At 40.8% G+C, this 16,942-nt stretch overlaps 1 protein-coding gene across 1 annotated transcript in view; it reads left to right on the top strand.

The window, feature by feature from the left end:
* The window catches only part of cd37 (CD37 molecule), a 58,846-nt gene that overhangs the window by 25,143 nt on the left and 16,761 nt on the right, over nt 1–16,942 (top strand). The window contains exons 2-3 of the mRNA NM_001015801.2: nt 6,998–7,076; nt 12,713–12,785. Coding sequence (NP_001015801.2) covers nt 7,011–7,076; nt 12,713–12,785 — 139 coding nt within the window. The 5' untranslated portion in view covers nt 6,998–7,010. The remainder of the gene's footprint in view (nt 1–6,997; nt 7,077–12,712; nt 12,786–16,942) is intronic.

The following is a 16,942-nucleotide window of genomic DNA, read 5'->3' as shown; positions in this document are numbered from 1 at the left end:
CGACCCAATTGCCACCCAGTCAAATGATAAATGTAACAAGGACTGTAGCTATAGGGTACCTGGAAAAACCATATTTCTTAATGTATTTCATTGTTGCTTTAGAAGCATTAATAGTAAATGTTGTGAGGCAGTTATTCTTTTCCGTTGCGGTTACATCCCTTGTTAATGAGGGTCGGAAACAATTAGATGTGAGAATAGGGAAAATGTAACGTGTGTTTAAAAGAAAAGGGTGGGCATGGGGGTGGGTGTCATATTCTTTTTCCAGCCTTTGCTGCAACTCTGTTGAGCAAAACAGTATCACCATTAATTTTTTAATTCTTTGAACAAAAGCACCAGCTAGAAAGTTATAGCTTCTCTATGTTCTCCTACCCTAAAAAGGGCTTCCTGTTAAAAACATGAGGTTTTCCTGGCTCACACAGAGCAAGCCAGTCATAGCACTGATGTAGTCACCTCTAGGAAATTTTCTGTGTTACTATGTTTTTTTTGTTATCTAAGTTACTAAGATAAAGATCACAAACAGCGGGAGGTGATGACCTTATTTGCTTTTGATACTGCTGGATTTTGAACCCTACCTGCTATGCCTGCTTGCCCTGTGCATATGTGTAGGCCTGGACTGGCAATCTGGAAGTCCTGGCAAATGCCATAATGGCTGCTGTAAGATACCATAGACAGTACTTGTTTAGTGAGCTGGTGGGGGGGGGGGCTGTTTGGGCCTCTGTGTATTGTCTGTTATTGCCTATTTTGAATATCTGCCTGGACCTGCTTATATGTATCAAATATACTGTATCACAGGGTGCCACACTATGTAACTGATAAAGTTAGGGCTTATAGAGGGAGGAGGGCTACATTGAAAAAAACAAGGAGGTAAAAGAGGGTTAAATGAGGCCTGTAGCTTGAGCCATATGGCTGCTCAACATGGTAAGCAGAGTGGTGTCAAATCAATGGATGTGGTGGGTGTGATGTCCTCAAATAGACACCCCATCACATATAAAGTTACCTAACCTGTGCTGTCAACATGTTTCAGAATTGCTAAGACTGTGATTCTAGTATCTTTAAAAGCTTTAAAGTGGACCTGTCACCCAGACATAAAAAGCTGTATAATAAAAGTCCTTTATAAATTAAACATGAAACCCAAATTCATTTTTATATTAACACATCCAAACCCATTATAAAGGCATTTAAAAATCCCAGCTGTCAATCATATATTGCTTGCCCCGCCTCTATGCCTAGGAATAGAGGCGGGCAGACAATAACTTTAGCTCTCTGTCCAGCACTACCTAGATGTCACTGCACATCTCACTTTTCCCCTCCCTCCTCCTCATCTAACTGTGTAGCCAGTGCCTGGGCCTGGGCATCAGGTCCCCCATTCTGGCACAGAAACAAGATTTTGGCATGATACAAAACTTGCCTTCATAACAGTGTCCACAAAATGGTGCCTGCCTGCTTGCTTTCATTCAGTAATTCCATGACGGAAAGAAACAAGATTTATATTATTTATATAGCGTAATAAAGTTTATTTTGCTCAACTAACAATATAGAAAATAATTTGGAGTTATTTCTTAAGGTGACAGGTCCCCTTTAAGGGGAAGTATAATTTGTTAGGATATAAGCTACTGTATAGTGTAAAGGTTTTCCTTTCCTTGATTAATGTGATGGTTCTGCCTTTTCTGATAACACCTCAAAATGATTCTGCTCTAAATGACTTGCATGATTTCATTTCCCCAATGCTACTAGCAAATCCCATCTATAGGCAGCAATTTATCAGCACCACATCATACGGATAAACTGCAGGCACAATAAAAAATATTTGAAATATAAAAACAAGCTATCTCTCAGTAATGGTGCATCCTTCTTCTTATAATAAGCAGGGAGTGTTCTACAGAACTGAAAAAATGGCATGTTAAATACAGATTTATCTTGTCAGTTTTCAGTGGGAAATGTATGAGAGTGCTCTATTATTATCATTATTATCTTGTAATAACCACCAGACCCTCCATTCTTCATCTCTGCTTGTCCATTATAAGGACCCTGGAACTTGCTTTTTAACCCAACAGGTTATATTCATATGGGCAGTTGCTACAGCCTCAGAAGATTTACTTGGCCATAGCAAATGTATTGTTAAAGGGGTAGTTCACCTTTGGAATAACTTTTAGTATGGTATAGAGTGTGCTATTCTGAGACAACTTGCCACTGGTCTTTGTTTATTATTATTTATGGTTTTAAATTATTTAGCAGCTCTCCAGTTTTGAATTTTAGCAGCTATCTGGTTGCTTGGGTCCAAATTACATAGTAACATAGTAAGTTAGGTTTAAAAAGATGTACGTCCATCACGTTCAACCATAATGCCTATATATAACCTGCCTAACTGCTAGTTTATCCAGAGGAAGGCAAAAACCCCCTTCTAAATGGAAGTAATAAAAAGTAACAGTTTCCTCAGTTGTTTGGCTGCTGGAAAAAGTCAGAAGAGGAAAACAAATAATTCAAAAATATAATAATGTAATAAAAGTTAGCTTAAAGCAAAATGGCAGCTCCCAGCCTTTCTGGTGACTGATTTTTCTGTACAGTGGAGAAATGCACTACATATAGCCATAACGGCACAGTTCCTGTAAGCAGATTATCTGCTAGACCAGAAGGGCGTGCGTGATGGGGAGCTGGAAGATGATATTAGTCCATGATGTCATACAGAACGTTGGCCCTCCCCGTGGCCTCCTGTTAGATATCCCTGCTTGTCATTGTAAAAATTCCAATTTGACGGTCATATATAAAGTCTTATGTGTTTATAGAACTATAATTAAAACTTTATTTTAAAGTGCACCTTAATAGAAGAATTTCTACTTATCTGAAACTGACTTCCACTTAGTGATCATTATAGTATGAGCTAATTGGTTCAGCCTGCGCGTTGCCATTGTGGGTATTTAGGGGGAAACAAACAGTGGAAACTCCATACACTTCTCACATGAGAGCTCTGCTTGGCTTCATCCTGGGTTTTGCCTGTAACGTGTGTAGAGAGTCATTTGTACAGTTAATGTAGTGAATCAAGAGGATGGCCGAATCCTCAGGCTAATTTCCTAATCTAATTGACCAACCATTATGTCAGAGATAGTGATGTATGTTAATGAAAACATTACTCATTCCATCAGCTGAGAGAATTGCCAGAGAATATTCTTTTCCTTTGTACAGTAAACGTATGCCCCCCCAGTGATCATTAGGTAGTTAAACCCAGTGGAGTTCCTCAGTACTCTCTCCAGATGTGTTTGGTCTTAATGTTCCCCTGGTACATCATAAACAAACTTATAGTCCTAATTGCTTCATTATCATAATTATATATGATAGACCTTTAGCTGACTGTTGCTGTGCCAAGGGGAATAGCATCTGCTATCTGAAATTATTTTGGTACAGGGAGACTCACGCACGTTTCTTCAGCTGTGAACCGACAGGCCCATCTGCCTGGAATTCATTACTTGTAAACTTCATAATCCAGAGAAGAAGCAGTGCAGGGAGAAATCACTATCCATCCTGCTTTTTATCAACTCCAACAATGGCCAAAGGACCACTGACTGGGTAACTGTGTGTTAGAAACATCCTCACCCAGATAGATATACTGTATGTGCTCTAAACTGAGCCGTTTGTTACCCCCAAAAACCTCTTGTATCTTTGTGTGTCTCTTACTAACACATATGCTCATGTCTCAGTTCCAAGTATAAAGCTGCCCCTCCCTAACGTTACATGGAGGTGGCATAACTGTTCTGGTTACAGAGAATTTTATTGTTAATAAACATGCAACAGAGGTTTTAGAGCTTCACTACAAACCAAATGCAAGTCAGGATGTGAGTACATGGCCTAAACCTATTGACTGAATTCTATTATAGCTTCCTTGCTTTCATCTTAACATGCCGGCCTGGACTAGGCCAAATTGCCCTTACATACCCATGCCGAATCAGCATTTTCTGTTGCAAAAATAAGAGCATTCCATGCAAATTGTAGGGGAACAGATGTGTTTTAGTAAATTTCACAAGTAATATTTGCATACCAACCAAGGGTGACAACACTCAAACTGAAAAAACAGCATAACTACCAAACACAAGAAAAAACGCTGTTTATGGATTTGGGCATTGGGTAGCAACTCAAACTCTCACTCCTTTGTTGATTGAGAATACGCAGGCAAATCTATCACCTCAACCTCAGTTGTTTAGGGTATTGGCACATGGGGTGTTTCTATCATTTTGTCCCTACAGCCATTATTAGTTCTGTAGGGTGAAGTAAATTCTCAAAATTACCACCCATAGGGCAATCAGCTGCAAACATTGGGCAACTCCCTTTAATTGTTGCTGGGAAAAACGCCAGTTAACCAAAGTTAGTTAATTATACTCTAGAGCAGGACTGTCCAACTGGATGCACATGGGCCAGACAAAGTCCTTCAGAGGATTTGTATTGCCCCCAGTGTGCTCAAATGCTTAAAGGCTCCATAGATGCCACTATACAACATCATTACTTTAATTCAATCTGGTCCTCCAACATATTATGTGAGAAACTATCAGCCCACTACATGTAATAAGTTAAACAGCACTGCTCTAGAGGGGTCATATACAAAGTGTACAAAGTGTATGAAATACAGGTACAAACCAACATTTGTTTGCATGTTTTATGTGTGCTCCAGCACTTGGTAGTTCTGTATTAATGAGGGGTGAGCTAAGGGAGTGTTGGTGGGCTTGGAGCACTGGGCAGCTGTAAGGACTTGCCAATGATATACTTTATATCTGGACCTTTTTTAAATGACCCATTAAATGTGTCATATTGTTTAAAAAAACATTACAGGTATGGAACCTGTAATCCAGAATGCTCGGGACCTTTTCAGATAAGAGATCTATGGAATTTGTCTGCTAAAAAAGAATTTAAACATTAATTAAACCCAACAAGATTGTTTTGCCTCCAGTAAGGATTAATTATATCTTAGTTGGGCTCAAGTGCTAGGTACTTATTTATTATTGCAGAGATGGGCTTTTATTAATTCGGAGCTTTATGGATAACGGATCCCATACCTGTACTACAAATCATATTAATCAAACATATTTCTCGATGGCTATAAGTGATCAATAGTCTATAGGAGCAAAGGTATAATGGGTCAGATAGAGTCCTGCAGTGGGTTGGGTACCTGCGGGTTACCTGCAAGAAAAGAAAGAATTTCTGGTTGTGGGTATAGATGTGGGTCTGTGTGTAGCAGGTCAGGTTGTGGGTATATATATTTTTGTTTATCTATACTTTCTACCCCTGCCCACTTCTGATGATGTCACTTCCGGTTTGCAGGAACAGCACTTCCTACATAATAGTGGTCAGCGGGTCATGGGTTGCGGGGGTAAGGCAGTTTTGGGTCGGATACTGGGTCCAAGCAGGTAGAAATGTGGGTTGTGGTCTGGGCCACAGGTCTGGGTTTCAAAAATCAATTCAGCATCAGATTTCAGTACCCACAACCCACCTTCCTGAGTCCTGCTTAAGGGTATTTTCAATTTTAGGGTTAACTCCGCTCCCCTAAGCTCAGGGCCCAGAGTAGTGCCACCACATCCACAGTTACTACAGTAGTTGACCACAGCGATGTACTGTACCTCAGCCAAATCACCCATGCTATGGCTATGGCTAGCTCCTAAAGAGGAGACAAGCCCCTGCAACATAACTGCTTGATGTGCCAAGGTTCATGGCAGTTGGTTCCACTTTACAGTACTTGGTCCATGCTCAGCACTTTCCATATTCCATAGTGTTATATTTAGAATAACATAACATGTTGTGCACAGAAAGAACCACTTATAACATATCTCACTTGGAAAGCTGAGCTTAGATAATAAAGGCAAAGCAAACATTCTGCTTTGGTAGAGATGGAGAAAAATATTAATTTTACATATATGTATTTGTCTTTCTGAAGGTAATGCTCTCCTTTTGTCAGTGTGTTTGCTCCTTTTCATATGTCACTCAGGTGCATTCATCCAGAAAAGGGTAGAACACGCTGGAAAAGTTCTTTGAGTTACTCTGATTTGAAAGGGGCCAAGGAGACTCTATTGTACAAGACCCTGGGGCACTAAGTATTCATTGCTTGATATAAAAAGCAGTCAGTGCTGCGTAGGCTTTGGGCTCCTCAGTACAAATTTTGCTAAATTAGCCCCATAGCATTGTGATCTCATTCTGTTGTGTGGTTTATCTCTCATAAACTATCACTCGCGATTAGTTAATCTGTGGGTAGGTAATGTAAGATAGAGTTCTGCACTTGGTGGGTGCACGTGGAATATCTGCAAAGTGATCTGTTTTTGGTCAGAAAAAGGCTATGGATCCATATGTGCATGCTGGAAAACACATGTATGGTTCCAACTGTAATGTTTTTTGCAAGTCTAATTTTAAACCCCCTTTCCAGCCTCCTGGATTTTTGCTGTAATGTTTGCTTTTTCTCTTTCTCTCTGTGAATGCAGGTATGTTTATTCTGCTATACACACAAACGGCATCCCATTTAGTGTCAGAACTGTCAAGCTTTGGTTAATAGATACCAAAGGACATCTAAAGCCTCAAACTTCTGCTGAACTGAAAGTACTTCAGTCATATGACTGCTCTATGAGCCCAGAGGTACAACAGCACAAATGGCACTCGCACAGTTTTTTGAATAGTTGGTTAGATATAGATGCAAGTGCCAGCGCATTGCAATGGAATGGAAAGTAACCCATAGCAACCAATCAGTACGTAGAATTTGCAGGTCAGTTGTTAAAAAAAAATGTCTAATTGGTTGCTTTGGGTTACTAGATATGGGCAAAGTTTAGACTTTTTCTGGTTTTTCTTTTATACATATAATCGCTACATGGGAAATGTGTGTTTGTGGCCAGACGTGCGTCATACATGCAGCAGACTGTCAGGCAACAAAATTGAATTCATTTAGTTTGAAACTGAGTTAAGTTTTAATCATTTGCAGTCACACAATAAGAGCAGAAAATGAGTTCTCTTTCTCTCTCGTTCCCTCACACAGGAAGAGAAGCAAGATGGCTATCAAAGGTTGCCTGAGCGTTACCAAATATTTCCTGTTTGTCTTCAACCTGCTTTTCTTCGTAAGTACATTGTGGATTTTGTTGCAAAATATTATTTGTCGCACTAAATGATTCCGGCTGTGCAGTGGGTGCCACAAATAGCACAATGCAGCACTTACAGGGTAAATCTGGCATCTGTATTACAGGGCAAATTTGCCCTTTGACTTAGTGAAAAATCTTACCCAAGCTTGGAGTGGTATAAGGGATCCAAGGCAATATATTTTATAGCACCCAATTAGGGGTCACTACGTCTCTCTGTAGTCATCGCTACAGTTTGGAACCACTGTCCTATTATATTCTGCTTCTGTTTGGGTACAGATTCTGGGGCTAGTTACTACACATGCCCTATGCTAGTAGGGGTTAGGGTGGAAAAAGACATTACACAAGGAGATTAGACCGACATTCAAGGTTTTCCATCTTTGTAGAAAAAAATTCAGTCTTCCTATCCCCATGTTATTTCTCATAAAGGACTAGTTTATTAAAAAAAGGAAACTGGGTAACATGGAGAGACTGCACAAATAAATAATATTTCTAATATAGTAAGTTAGGCAAAAATGGAATCTAAAAAGTCTAACATAATAGCCAGAACAATACTTCCTCCTTTACAGCCCTCTAAGCTTATAGCAATCAGGGGGGCCATATGGGACATAACTGTTCAGTTAGTTTGTGAGCACCCAGGTCAGATTCAAAAGCAAACTAACTGAACAGTTATGTCCCATGTGGCTGAAAGCAGGAAGTAGAGTTCTGGCTATTATGTTAGGCATCTGCCCACTCCAGCCTTTATAGATTACATTTTTGCCTAACTAACTATTTTGAAAACATGTTTTATTTTGTCCATTTTTATTTTTCCACTGAACTGTTCTTTTAATAATAACATTGATCTCATTGGACCAGTAAAATATTGACCAGGTAGTAACCCCCAAAATACTGCAGTAAAAACAACTGCTAACGACCTAATATATGTTGCAGTCTGTTTAAAGGCGATATCTACCCAAAGGGGCAGTATACATCTATAAAACCTTTTTTCAACATAAGCAAAATAAATATAACTGAAAATACATTCTGCCTATTAGACAGAATAAGTAATTATTATAAATCATTATTAGCTTGTCACACTTACTGTCTTACCATTAATTAGAGTTAGTTTAACTAGAGATACTAAGCTCTGTATAAACAATCCCCACCCACGTTCTTTTTTGTTGCAGTCAAGTTGAACAATGGGTATACTGCCCCTCAATGAATGAAAATATAATTCTATGCCACTTTCAAATGTATGAGATTTAAATGTTACTTGTAAATATATCATTTCAATTGACAGCCGTGTTTGTTTATCTCTTTGTTTTCTGCCCTCGCTGCTAGTTGTGACTATTGAAATAACGTAGCAGAGCTCCTCCAGCTCTACCATGTCTACTAAAACCAGTAGTTTAGGGAATATTAAAAATAGCAATAACATTCACTCCACTATAATTTTTAAACCACAACATTTTGTAATTACTATATATTGGAAAGTTGATGACATTTTTTTCATTAAGCAATAATTGTTTTTGGGTGGATTCCCCTTTAACAAATTGATACTAACATCCCCCACGAAATTGTGATTCTTCAGTGGCCCAGCTGCAGTAAAATTAGATTAAAGGGGAATTCCTCTGAAGTCTGCTGTCCATATTTAGCCCATGGCTTGCTACTGACTTTCTGAGGGTGGATCTGAAAGAGACATTGTCCTTACTAAGACTCATTTTTTTTTTTTGCATTTTATACCTCTCAAGGTGCACCCAAATGTGCTCTTCTCAGTGTCTGTTATATGGAGCATAAATAGTTCCAGTGCCAGGATCTGTGTGTAATCAGCACCTGTCGGAGCTGCATGTGTAGGGTGGGACGTGGGAAGGATGGCACATATTTTATGTGGCACATCATTAAAAACTCCCAAGGCAAGAGCTCCAGATGATGTTGGAAGCAGGAGAGCCCTGCAGTTAACTCCTGCACTTGCCCCATAGAATTGGTTCTATTAAACAATTAAAGGAAATAAAATGCAAGCGTATAGGAGTATATAAAACAAACATTATATATGCTGGCGGAGATAAACCAATCCACTGCCCGCCACACCTTATATGTATTTGCACTGACAGGTATGGTATATATATATGGCAGTATATACAAGGTCGATAAACAGATATGCCCACCTAAAGCTGGCCATACACGCACTGATAATATTGTACGAAACCTCATTTCGTACGATATTCAGTGCATGTATGGCAAGTCAGGGAGTCGACCGATATCACAGGAAGCTGCTGATATCGGTCGACTCGCCGATCGGGCGCCTGACCAAAATCTGCCTTCAGCACTGAATCGGCAGAAGGAGGTAGAAATCCTATTGTTTCTACCTCCTTATCTGCCGTTTCAGCCCTGAACGGTGTGTGGCCGATGGTCGCATGAAAGATCGCAAATCGCCACCTGTGTGGCCACCTTTAGGTAGACAATATTGGGCTAACTAGATTGTTTGGCCCAAGGGCCATCAGAGCAAGGAACACATCAATGAGCTGATGTGGTCCTCACAGAGAAACCAAACCTGCCTGATTGACTTCCCTGCCCATTTTTCGGTTGGTTAGTTCCATCAGAGGGCCCCATACAAGGGCAGATAAGCTGCCGAATTGGTCTGAAAGGCTCGGATCAGCAGCTTAAACTGCCATCTATGGCCACTTTAAGTGCAATAAGCCTCTCTTAGAGAGATGTAATACCTTATTCTATTTGCCCTGATGTTTCTGTTCTCTGATATAACACAGAGCTGGTAACAAAGGCAGGTATGTTCTCTAAAGTGTTTGAAGATTAATTATAGTATCATAGGATTATTATTAAACCCCCAAGCAATCATTTCCTTGCTCTGAACAGTGAATACATGTTGGATCTTGCCTCATGAAGGTAAGTAAATGACAACCCATAAATTGCTGCATTTATCCCCTTTCTATGTTGATGGGGGCTTTTTGTTCTTTTGCATCAGAAGATTCCATGTGAATGAAATATATTTAAGGGGTATTGTACCTGGGAATAAACCCACAGCAGGCAGCATACCCAAAAAAGAGGCTAGCCTCTTAATATCCAACAGCTACCAAACAATGATAGGATCAAGGATTTTTACCTCTTCACCATGTATCTGTAAGGCAGTGGTTGGATTTGAGCAGCCAAAAAATCTATTGGTCAGTTTTATTGTTATTGTTACTTTTTATTAATTATTTTCCTATTCAGGTCCTGTCCTTTCCTATTCATATACCGGCCTCTTGTTCAAACCACTCATTGTTTGCTAAGGTATTTTGAGCCATAGCAACAAGATAACTGCTGAAATATCAAACTGGAGAGTTGCTGAACAAAAAAGTGAAATATTTAAAAAAACACAAATAATAAAAAATGAAGACCTACTGCAAATGTATTTAGAATATTACTTTCTACATTATACTAAAAGGTAACTGGGTTAACAACCCATTTAGATCACAAAATATTTATTTTCACCATGTATCTTAATGAGGATGTCAGTTCAGTTCAAGAACTGGAAAGGCCTGGAGGCTTAACTCACATTAGTAAACTAACGTAACCCTTGTGTTAGTGATGACCCTTAGGTCCCTTCCCAGAGGCTATTATCCCACTTCTACTATAGGCACCATCTCTCCCTACTATACCTGCTATCCCACAGCCCCAGTCCCTTCCCAGAGGCTATTATCCCCCCACTGCTACTATAGGCACCATCTCTCCCTACTATACCTGCTATCCCACAGCCACAGTCCCTTCCCAGAGGCTATTATCCCACTGCTACTATAGGCACCATCTCTCCCTACTATACCTGCTATCCCACAGCCACAGTCCCTTCCCAGAGGCTATTATCCCACTGCTACTATAGGCACCATCTCTCTATACTATACCTGCTATCCCACAGCCCCAGTCCCTTCCCAGAGGCTATTATCCCCCCACTGCTACTATAGGCACCATCTCTCCCCACTATACCTGCTATCCCACAGCCCCAGTCCCTTCCCAGAGGCTATTATCCCCCCACTGCTACTATAGGCACCATCTCTCCCTACTATACCTGCTATCCCACAGCCCCAGTCCCTTCCCAGAGGCTATTATCCCCCCACTGCTACTATAGGCACCATCTCTCCCTACTATACCTGCTATCCCACAGCCCCAGTCCCTTCCCAGAGGCTATTATCCCCCCACTGCTACTATAGGCACTATCTCTCCCTACTATACCTGCTATCCCACAGCCCCAGTCCCTTCCCAGAGGCTATTACCCCACTGCTACTATAGGCACCATCTCTCCCTACTATACCTGCTATCCCACAGCCACAGTCCCTTCCCAGAGGCTATTATCCCCCTGCTACTATAGGCACCATCTCTCCCTACTATACCTGCTATCCCAGAGCCACAGTCCCTTCCCAGAGGCTACTATCCCGCTGCTACTATAGGCACAATTTCTCCCTTCTATGTTTGTTGATGATAGAGTCCTATTAATTATTGGTTGCTGTTAAATCATAGCTGGGGGTGTAGGTTTGCCATGCTCAATGTACTATGTAATATATACCATATATATAAATATATACCTTAAGTACAGTATCTTCTTCTTCCAAAGAGTTCATTTGATCCTGGTAGCCCTTGTGATATACAATCAAATAAACTCACCCTTCTACTGAGCAAAAATGCTGCTATACGCACATAAGCTGCAATGCTACTTGTCAGGCATCTTTTCAGGTTTCAGATGACAAGGAATGTATCTATGTCAGAAATGTCACTATCCCACTGTAAGGTTTTGCTTGTTATCTTGAGCTTGTAGGTAGTTCTTTGACTGTCAGTTGCTTGTCCATTTTACTTCTCCCCTTTCAGTAACCTCTGGCTAGTCTTGATGAATGAGACATTGGTGTTTTTAAGCACAATACTAAAGGTCAAATGTCACATGTACCCATAGGTGTCCACAGAAAATATCCTTGGGGGGGGGGTGCAAAGTAATAGCCTAGCTTTTAGCAATAGACTTTTGGATGGTATTTAGCCAAGCTCCTCTTACTTTCTGTGAGTCGTTGGAACTTATGGAAGCTAGCCATCATGTTACTTCCATTCTGCTCTGAATGGTTATATAAAACCTAGGGCACCACAGTTTACCAGAGAGGAAAGCTCCAGATTCTCTTGTATAGGACCTTTCAGGTGATATTTATTTATATAAATGATAAAAATACCCATTGTGTCGTAACTTTATTCAGTTTTAGTTCATTTGACTCATTGTTAGATATGTGCATGGAATGGGCCATTTTTTTAGTTCTAGATTATTGTGGCTTTATGTTAAAGGAAAACCCCATTTACAACAAATGTTCTGCAGTGAGCCTCTATGTGTAGCTACGTCACATCTCTTTAGGGCTTCCACGGCTTCTGTATTCGCTGCCCAGGAGGATGTGCACTGAAAGCCAGGACCAGGTCTGCCAGACACCAGTGTGCCACCTGGCATTTTGGGCTAGGAATGGGGGGAAATGGGGTCCAAACTTGTCACCTTTTTTTGGACCTGGTTCTTTCATATCACACATTCCATGTGGTTCTTTTCTAGAGAGAATTCTCTTAATTTTAGAGGCCCTTGAAGCTGTAATGTGGATTGTTAATTCTAGTTTCATTCTCATTTTCCTTGGCAGATCCTGGGAGGTGTTTTGCTCTGCTTTGGGCTGTGGATCCTATTTGACAGAGGCAGTTTTGCAACTATGATAGGTAAGTAAGATCATTAGCACTAAATGTTACATGCCTTTTTATCTGGGGGGGGCAAGATGCTGTCAAGCCCCACCACCTACTGTTCCCTTCATTTGAGACATGTGAATTGGAACCTTGTTAAAACAGTAAATTCAATTTTTAAAATGAATACCCTAAGAGATATTTTGCCTTTACTGGTGGCACTATGTTGGCCACTACATTGTCTGACCTTTTGCCATTGGCAGGAATGTTAATGTTAAGGGGCAAGTCTTCACATTTGGGGTTTGTATTTCCTAAATCAAGGTTGTTTAAAGACTTTCCAGACTACAAGCCAGCAGCAGTGAAATTCACCGAACTTAAAGGAACAGTAACACCAAAAAATGAAAGTGTTTTAAAGTAATTGAAATATAATGTACTGTTGCCCTGCACTGGTAAAACTGGGGTGTTTGCTTCAGGAACCCTACTACAATTTATATAAATAAGCTGCTGTGTAGCCATGGGGGCAGCCATTCAAACAGGAAAAAAGCAGAAAAGGCACAGGTTACATAGCAGATAACAGATAAGACACCATTGTATTCTACAGGGATTATCTGTTATCTGCTGTATAACCTGTGCCTTTTCTTCTTTTGAATGGCTGCCCCCATGGCTACACACCAGGGTTTATATAAACTCTAGTAATGTTTCTGAAGCAAACACAAAACTTTTAGCAGTGCAGGGCAGCAGTACATTATAGTTTAATTTCTTTGAAATATATACATTTCTTGGTGTTACTGTTCCTTTAAATATAACAAGACACAGTGATCTGCCCAGGGTCACCAGGTTCAAGTGCCCCTATCCATAGAATTTCCAAATACATGTTCAGGCTTTGCTTATGTTCAGATGAAATGGTCAGGGTTTGCTGAAGGAAAGGTTCTAGAGCCGCTGAGGAATCAAGCAACCACTGAGTGTACCTACATTAAAGCTAAATCCTACATGGGATACAGAGAGTGAGCCATAGGGATCAATTCTGCTCACTAAGGCTTAGGGAGCCCTGTACTTACTGCCTGCTTATTAAAAATGCTGCATTCCCTTGTGCCTGTCCATGCTGTGCTTTGCTGTGTCTTGTTCTGAATGTTTAATCCTGTGAAAGGTGCAGAGATAGTAGCACAGACAGTGAGCATAGGCATATGGCAAGTGTATGATGCCATCTCTCTTGTTCATAGTAAATGTCATCCCAACCCCCCCCCCCCCAAAAAAAATGTAGTTCCTGTGCCCCACAGCACAAATCACAAGGAAAATCTTCAGTTTTACAGTATATTGAAATTTCTCAGAGGTTAGGAGCCCCTCAGTGTCATCAATTATACTTTTCTCCAGAGCATTCACTAGGTCTGTTGACTCTATGCCTGTGTTGTTGAGTCCATTATTCTCTATTATGCCCCGGGCAGTGTTCGAGACAAGGCTACAGGCCGCAGGCTAGATGCTGTAGTCCTCTGCTGGTTTCATGCTTCACATATGGTTCTATCATATCCCCATGTTTAGTCTGCATATAATTACTGTAAGTGTGGAAATTCTTATGCAAATAACAGCTGACCTTAACTTTATCTACAGTCCAAGGACCCAAAACCATTCTTATTCAGATACCATTGTCAGTAATCAGTAGCTGTTTGGAAGAGCTTTTGGGATTCAGATAATTACATTAAGAATGAAGGTAATGTTAGTAGGGTTAACCAGCTGATCCAACTTATCAGCATTGGAAACTATAGCCTACTGCAGGGATCCCCAACATTTTTCACTCATGAGCCACACTCAGATGTGAAGCCACAGAAGCATATAAAAAGTTCTTTGGAGATGTTAAAATAAGGGCTGTGATTGACTACTGGGCAGCCCCATATGGATTGCTAGCCTGCAGGGGGCTCTACTTGGAGTAAAACTGTGTCTCTGTACTTCCAGAACTTGCTTTCAAGTCAGAAATTTAAAAATGGGCACCTGCTTTGAGGCCACTGGGAGCAACATTAAACTGGGTGGTGAGCAACATGTTGCTCACAAGCCACTGGTTGGGGATCACTGGCCTACAGTATGTTCATAGTTGTGTCTTCTGTTAGTTGCTACTCTCCCCAGATTGCTTCCCATTTATAGGTCTAGTAGTGTTTGTGGCTCAAATGCTGCCTGATGAAATACCCCTTACCAATAAAGATATTAGTTGGCCAAACCAACTAGGTGGCCCAGACATTAGTGGGCTGTGAGAGCATGAAGCCTGCTGTAATACATACATTTAATTAGATAAAACACTAATGAGGTACATGATCAGCTGAAAAACATTCTTCCTGGGCCACCATTCAGTGATACAGGGCACATTCACTAAACCCTTGGGGCAGTGCTATGGCAGTGGAAGTTGGGGGAGGCTTGGTGACTACTTTGCAGGTAGTACTAATAGCTGCATAGCAAGTAGTTGAAAAATTATTTTCTTCCCTTGAATAACCCCCTATAGCTAACAATCTGTATAAAAGAATATCACTGGCCTGCTGAACATTACATTTCTGTGTGACTAAAAGCTCAGATTATGTCTTGGGTTGGTGATTACGGACTTAAAACCTAAGCATTATGAAGCATTCCTTATGGCAGGAAAATTGATAACTCGACTATCCCCACAAGAAAGGGACCCATCTGCTGATGGTGAGACCTGCTTTGCTTATCAGCTGTCTCTTTCTAACCTGTGCCTCTGGGAATAAGCAGTTTGCTAGACAGTTTTTATGACCAACCTCATTTATTAGTTGTACACAGTGGTTTAATCATCCGTTCCCATGATGAATCAGGCTGCTATTCTTTGAACCTTTTTGCATTTCCTCTGTATTATTTTTGTAAAACAAAACTGCTCAACACAGACTGAATCACAAATAGCATTATTTTCCATCACCACTTTCTCTAAATGAATACCCTCAATCTATAATTAAGTTACTAGTTACTAGCAGAAAGGGAGGGGCCAGGAAAGCATTTTTGCATTTCTGTCTCCAACTTTTCCTTGCCTAACACCACTGCATGGAGGACTAACTACTACTGGGATGGGACGGGTCAAGCTGGGGCCTTGTTTGGGGGGAAAGTGGGCTGCAGGGGGAGGGGGCAGATGCACGCTGTGTAGTACCTTTATCCATTTGCCCATCATCACACATCAGTATTTATCTCCATTCAATACAGTCAGCAAATATGTGGATCCTGGGCCGCCCACTCTATCCTCCAAAAATAAAATTGTCTAGGTTGTTTGGCTTCGGAGCAGACTGGTGTGTCCCTTGCTTTGGGGTAGGGCACCCAAACAGTTTTTTTGCAGGGGGGACCCATGACCCTTAGTTACGCCACTGCCAGCAAAGGACATTTCCATTACCCCTTTCTTATTCTCATCAACTATTACATTAAGTACCATCTCCATCTCTCATTTTTGTGAGATTGGGCCCTAAATCTCAGGTTTCCTGGTGGGCTCTAGTCTGACGCTGGTTAAAAGGGCAGTATACCCCCCTTTTTTAACATGAGTGCAATGCATAGGGCTTGTGTCTGAACATACTTTTTGTTTGCCTTTTGTTTTTTCATGTGCTAAACAGGACAAACTGAGAAAGTGAAGCTACTCCTTGTTTGGTCCTTGCGAGGCAGATACTGTAACTGCCTCGAACCTTAGAACAGGGGAACAGAAATTACAGCGCACACAATGGGCCCAGTCTGCCATTTTTTTGCACCTGTACTACTTCCCTGCCTAAATGAACTGATGCAGGCCTCTGTGCTCCATTTCGGAATAAGCATTCACCTCCATGTAATATCTTATTGATCGAAGGGTTGGGACCCCATGCACTGTGACATCCCAAGCAAGGGGCCCTGCACCTCAGCTTGGGAACCTTTGCCCTAAAGCTTTTGTTTCTTGGTGAAAAGAACAAAAACTACTGAAATGTTTTTCATGCAAAACCTACAGGAAAACAACCAACATGCAATGTATTTGCTATGTCTCTATTTCAATAAAACCTACAAGACAGTTGAAATCATGTTGTCTCCATGACATAAGAAGGGGGCAATTCTGCATATGTGACAAAATGTATTATAAAGATGGTAAGTATAAGATCCCGTTCATGAAGCTGTTTGCATAAAATCACATTAGACACTAGAGAATAAAAATAAACAAAAAAGAGTCAAAGGCGCTGACATGTATGAGTTTGGCAAGC

The sequence above is a fragment of the Xenopus tropicalis genome, chromosome 7, assembly GCF_000004195.4.
Source record: "Xenopus tropicalis strain Nigerian chromosome 7, UCB_Xtro_10.0, whole genome shotgun sequence".
NCBI lineage: Eukaryota > Metazoa > Chordata > Amphibia > Anura > Pipidae > Xenopus > Xenopus tropicalis.
Note: the sequence above shows the minus strand (reverse complement) of the source record. Positions and strands in the feature narration are given on the sequence as shown.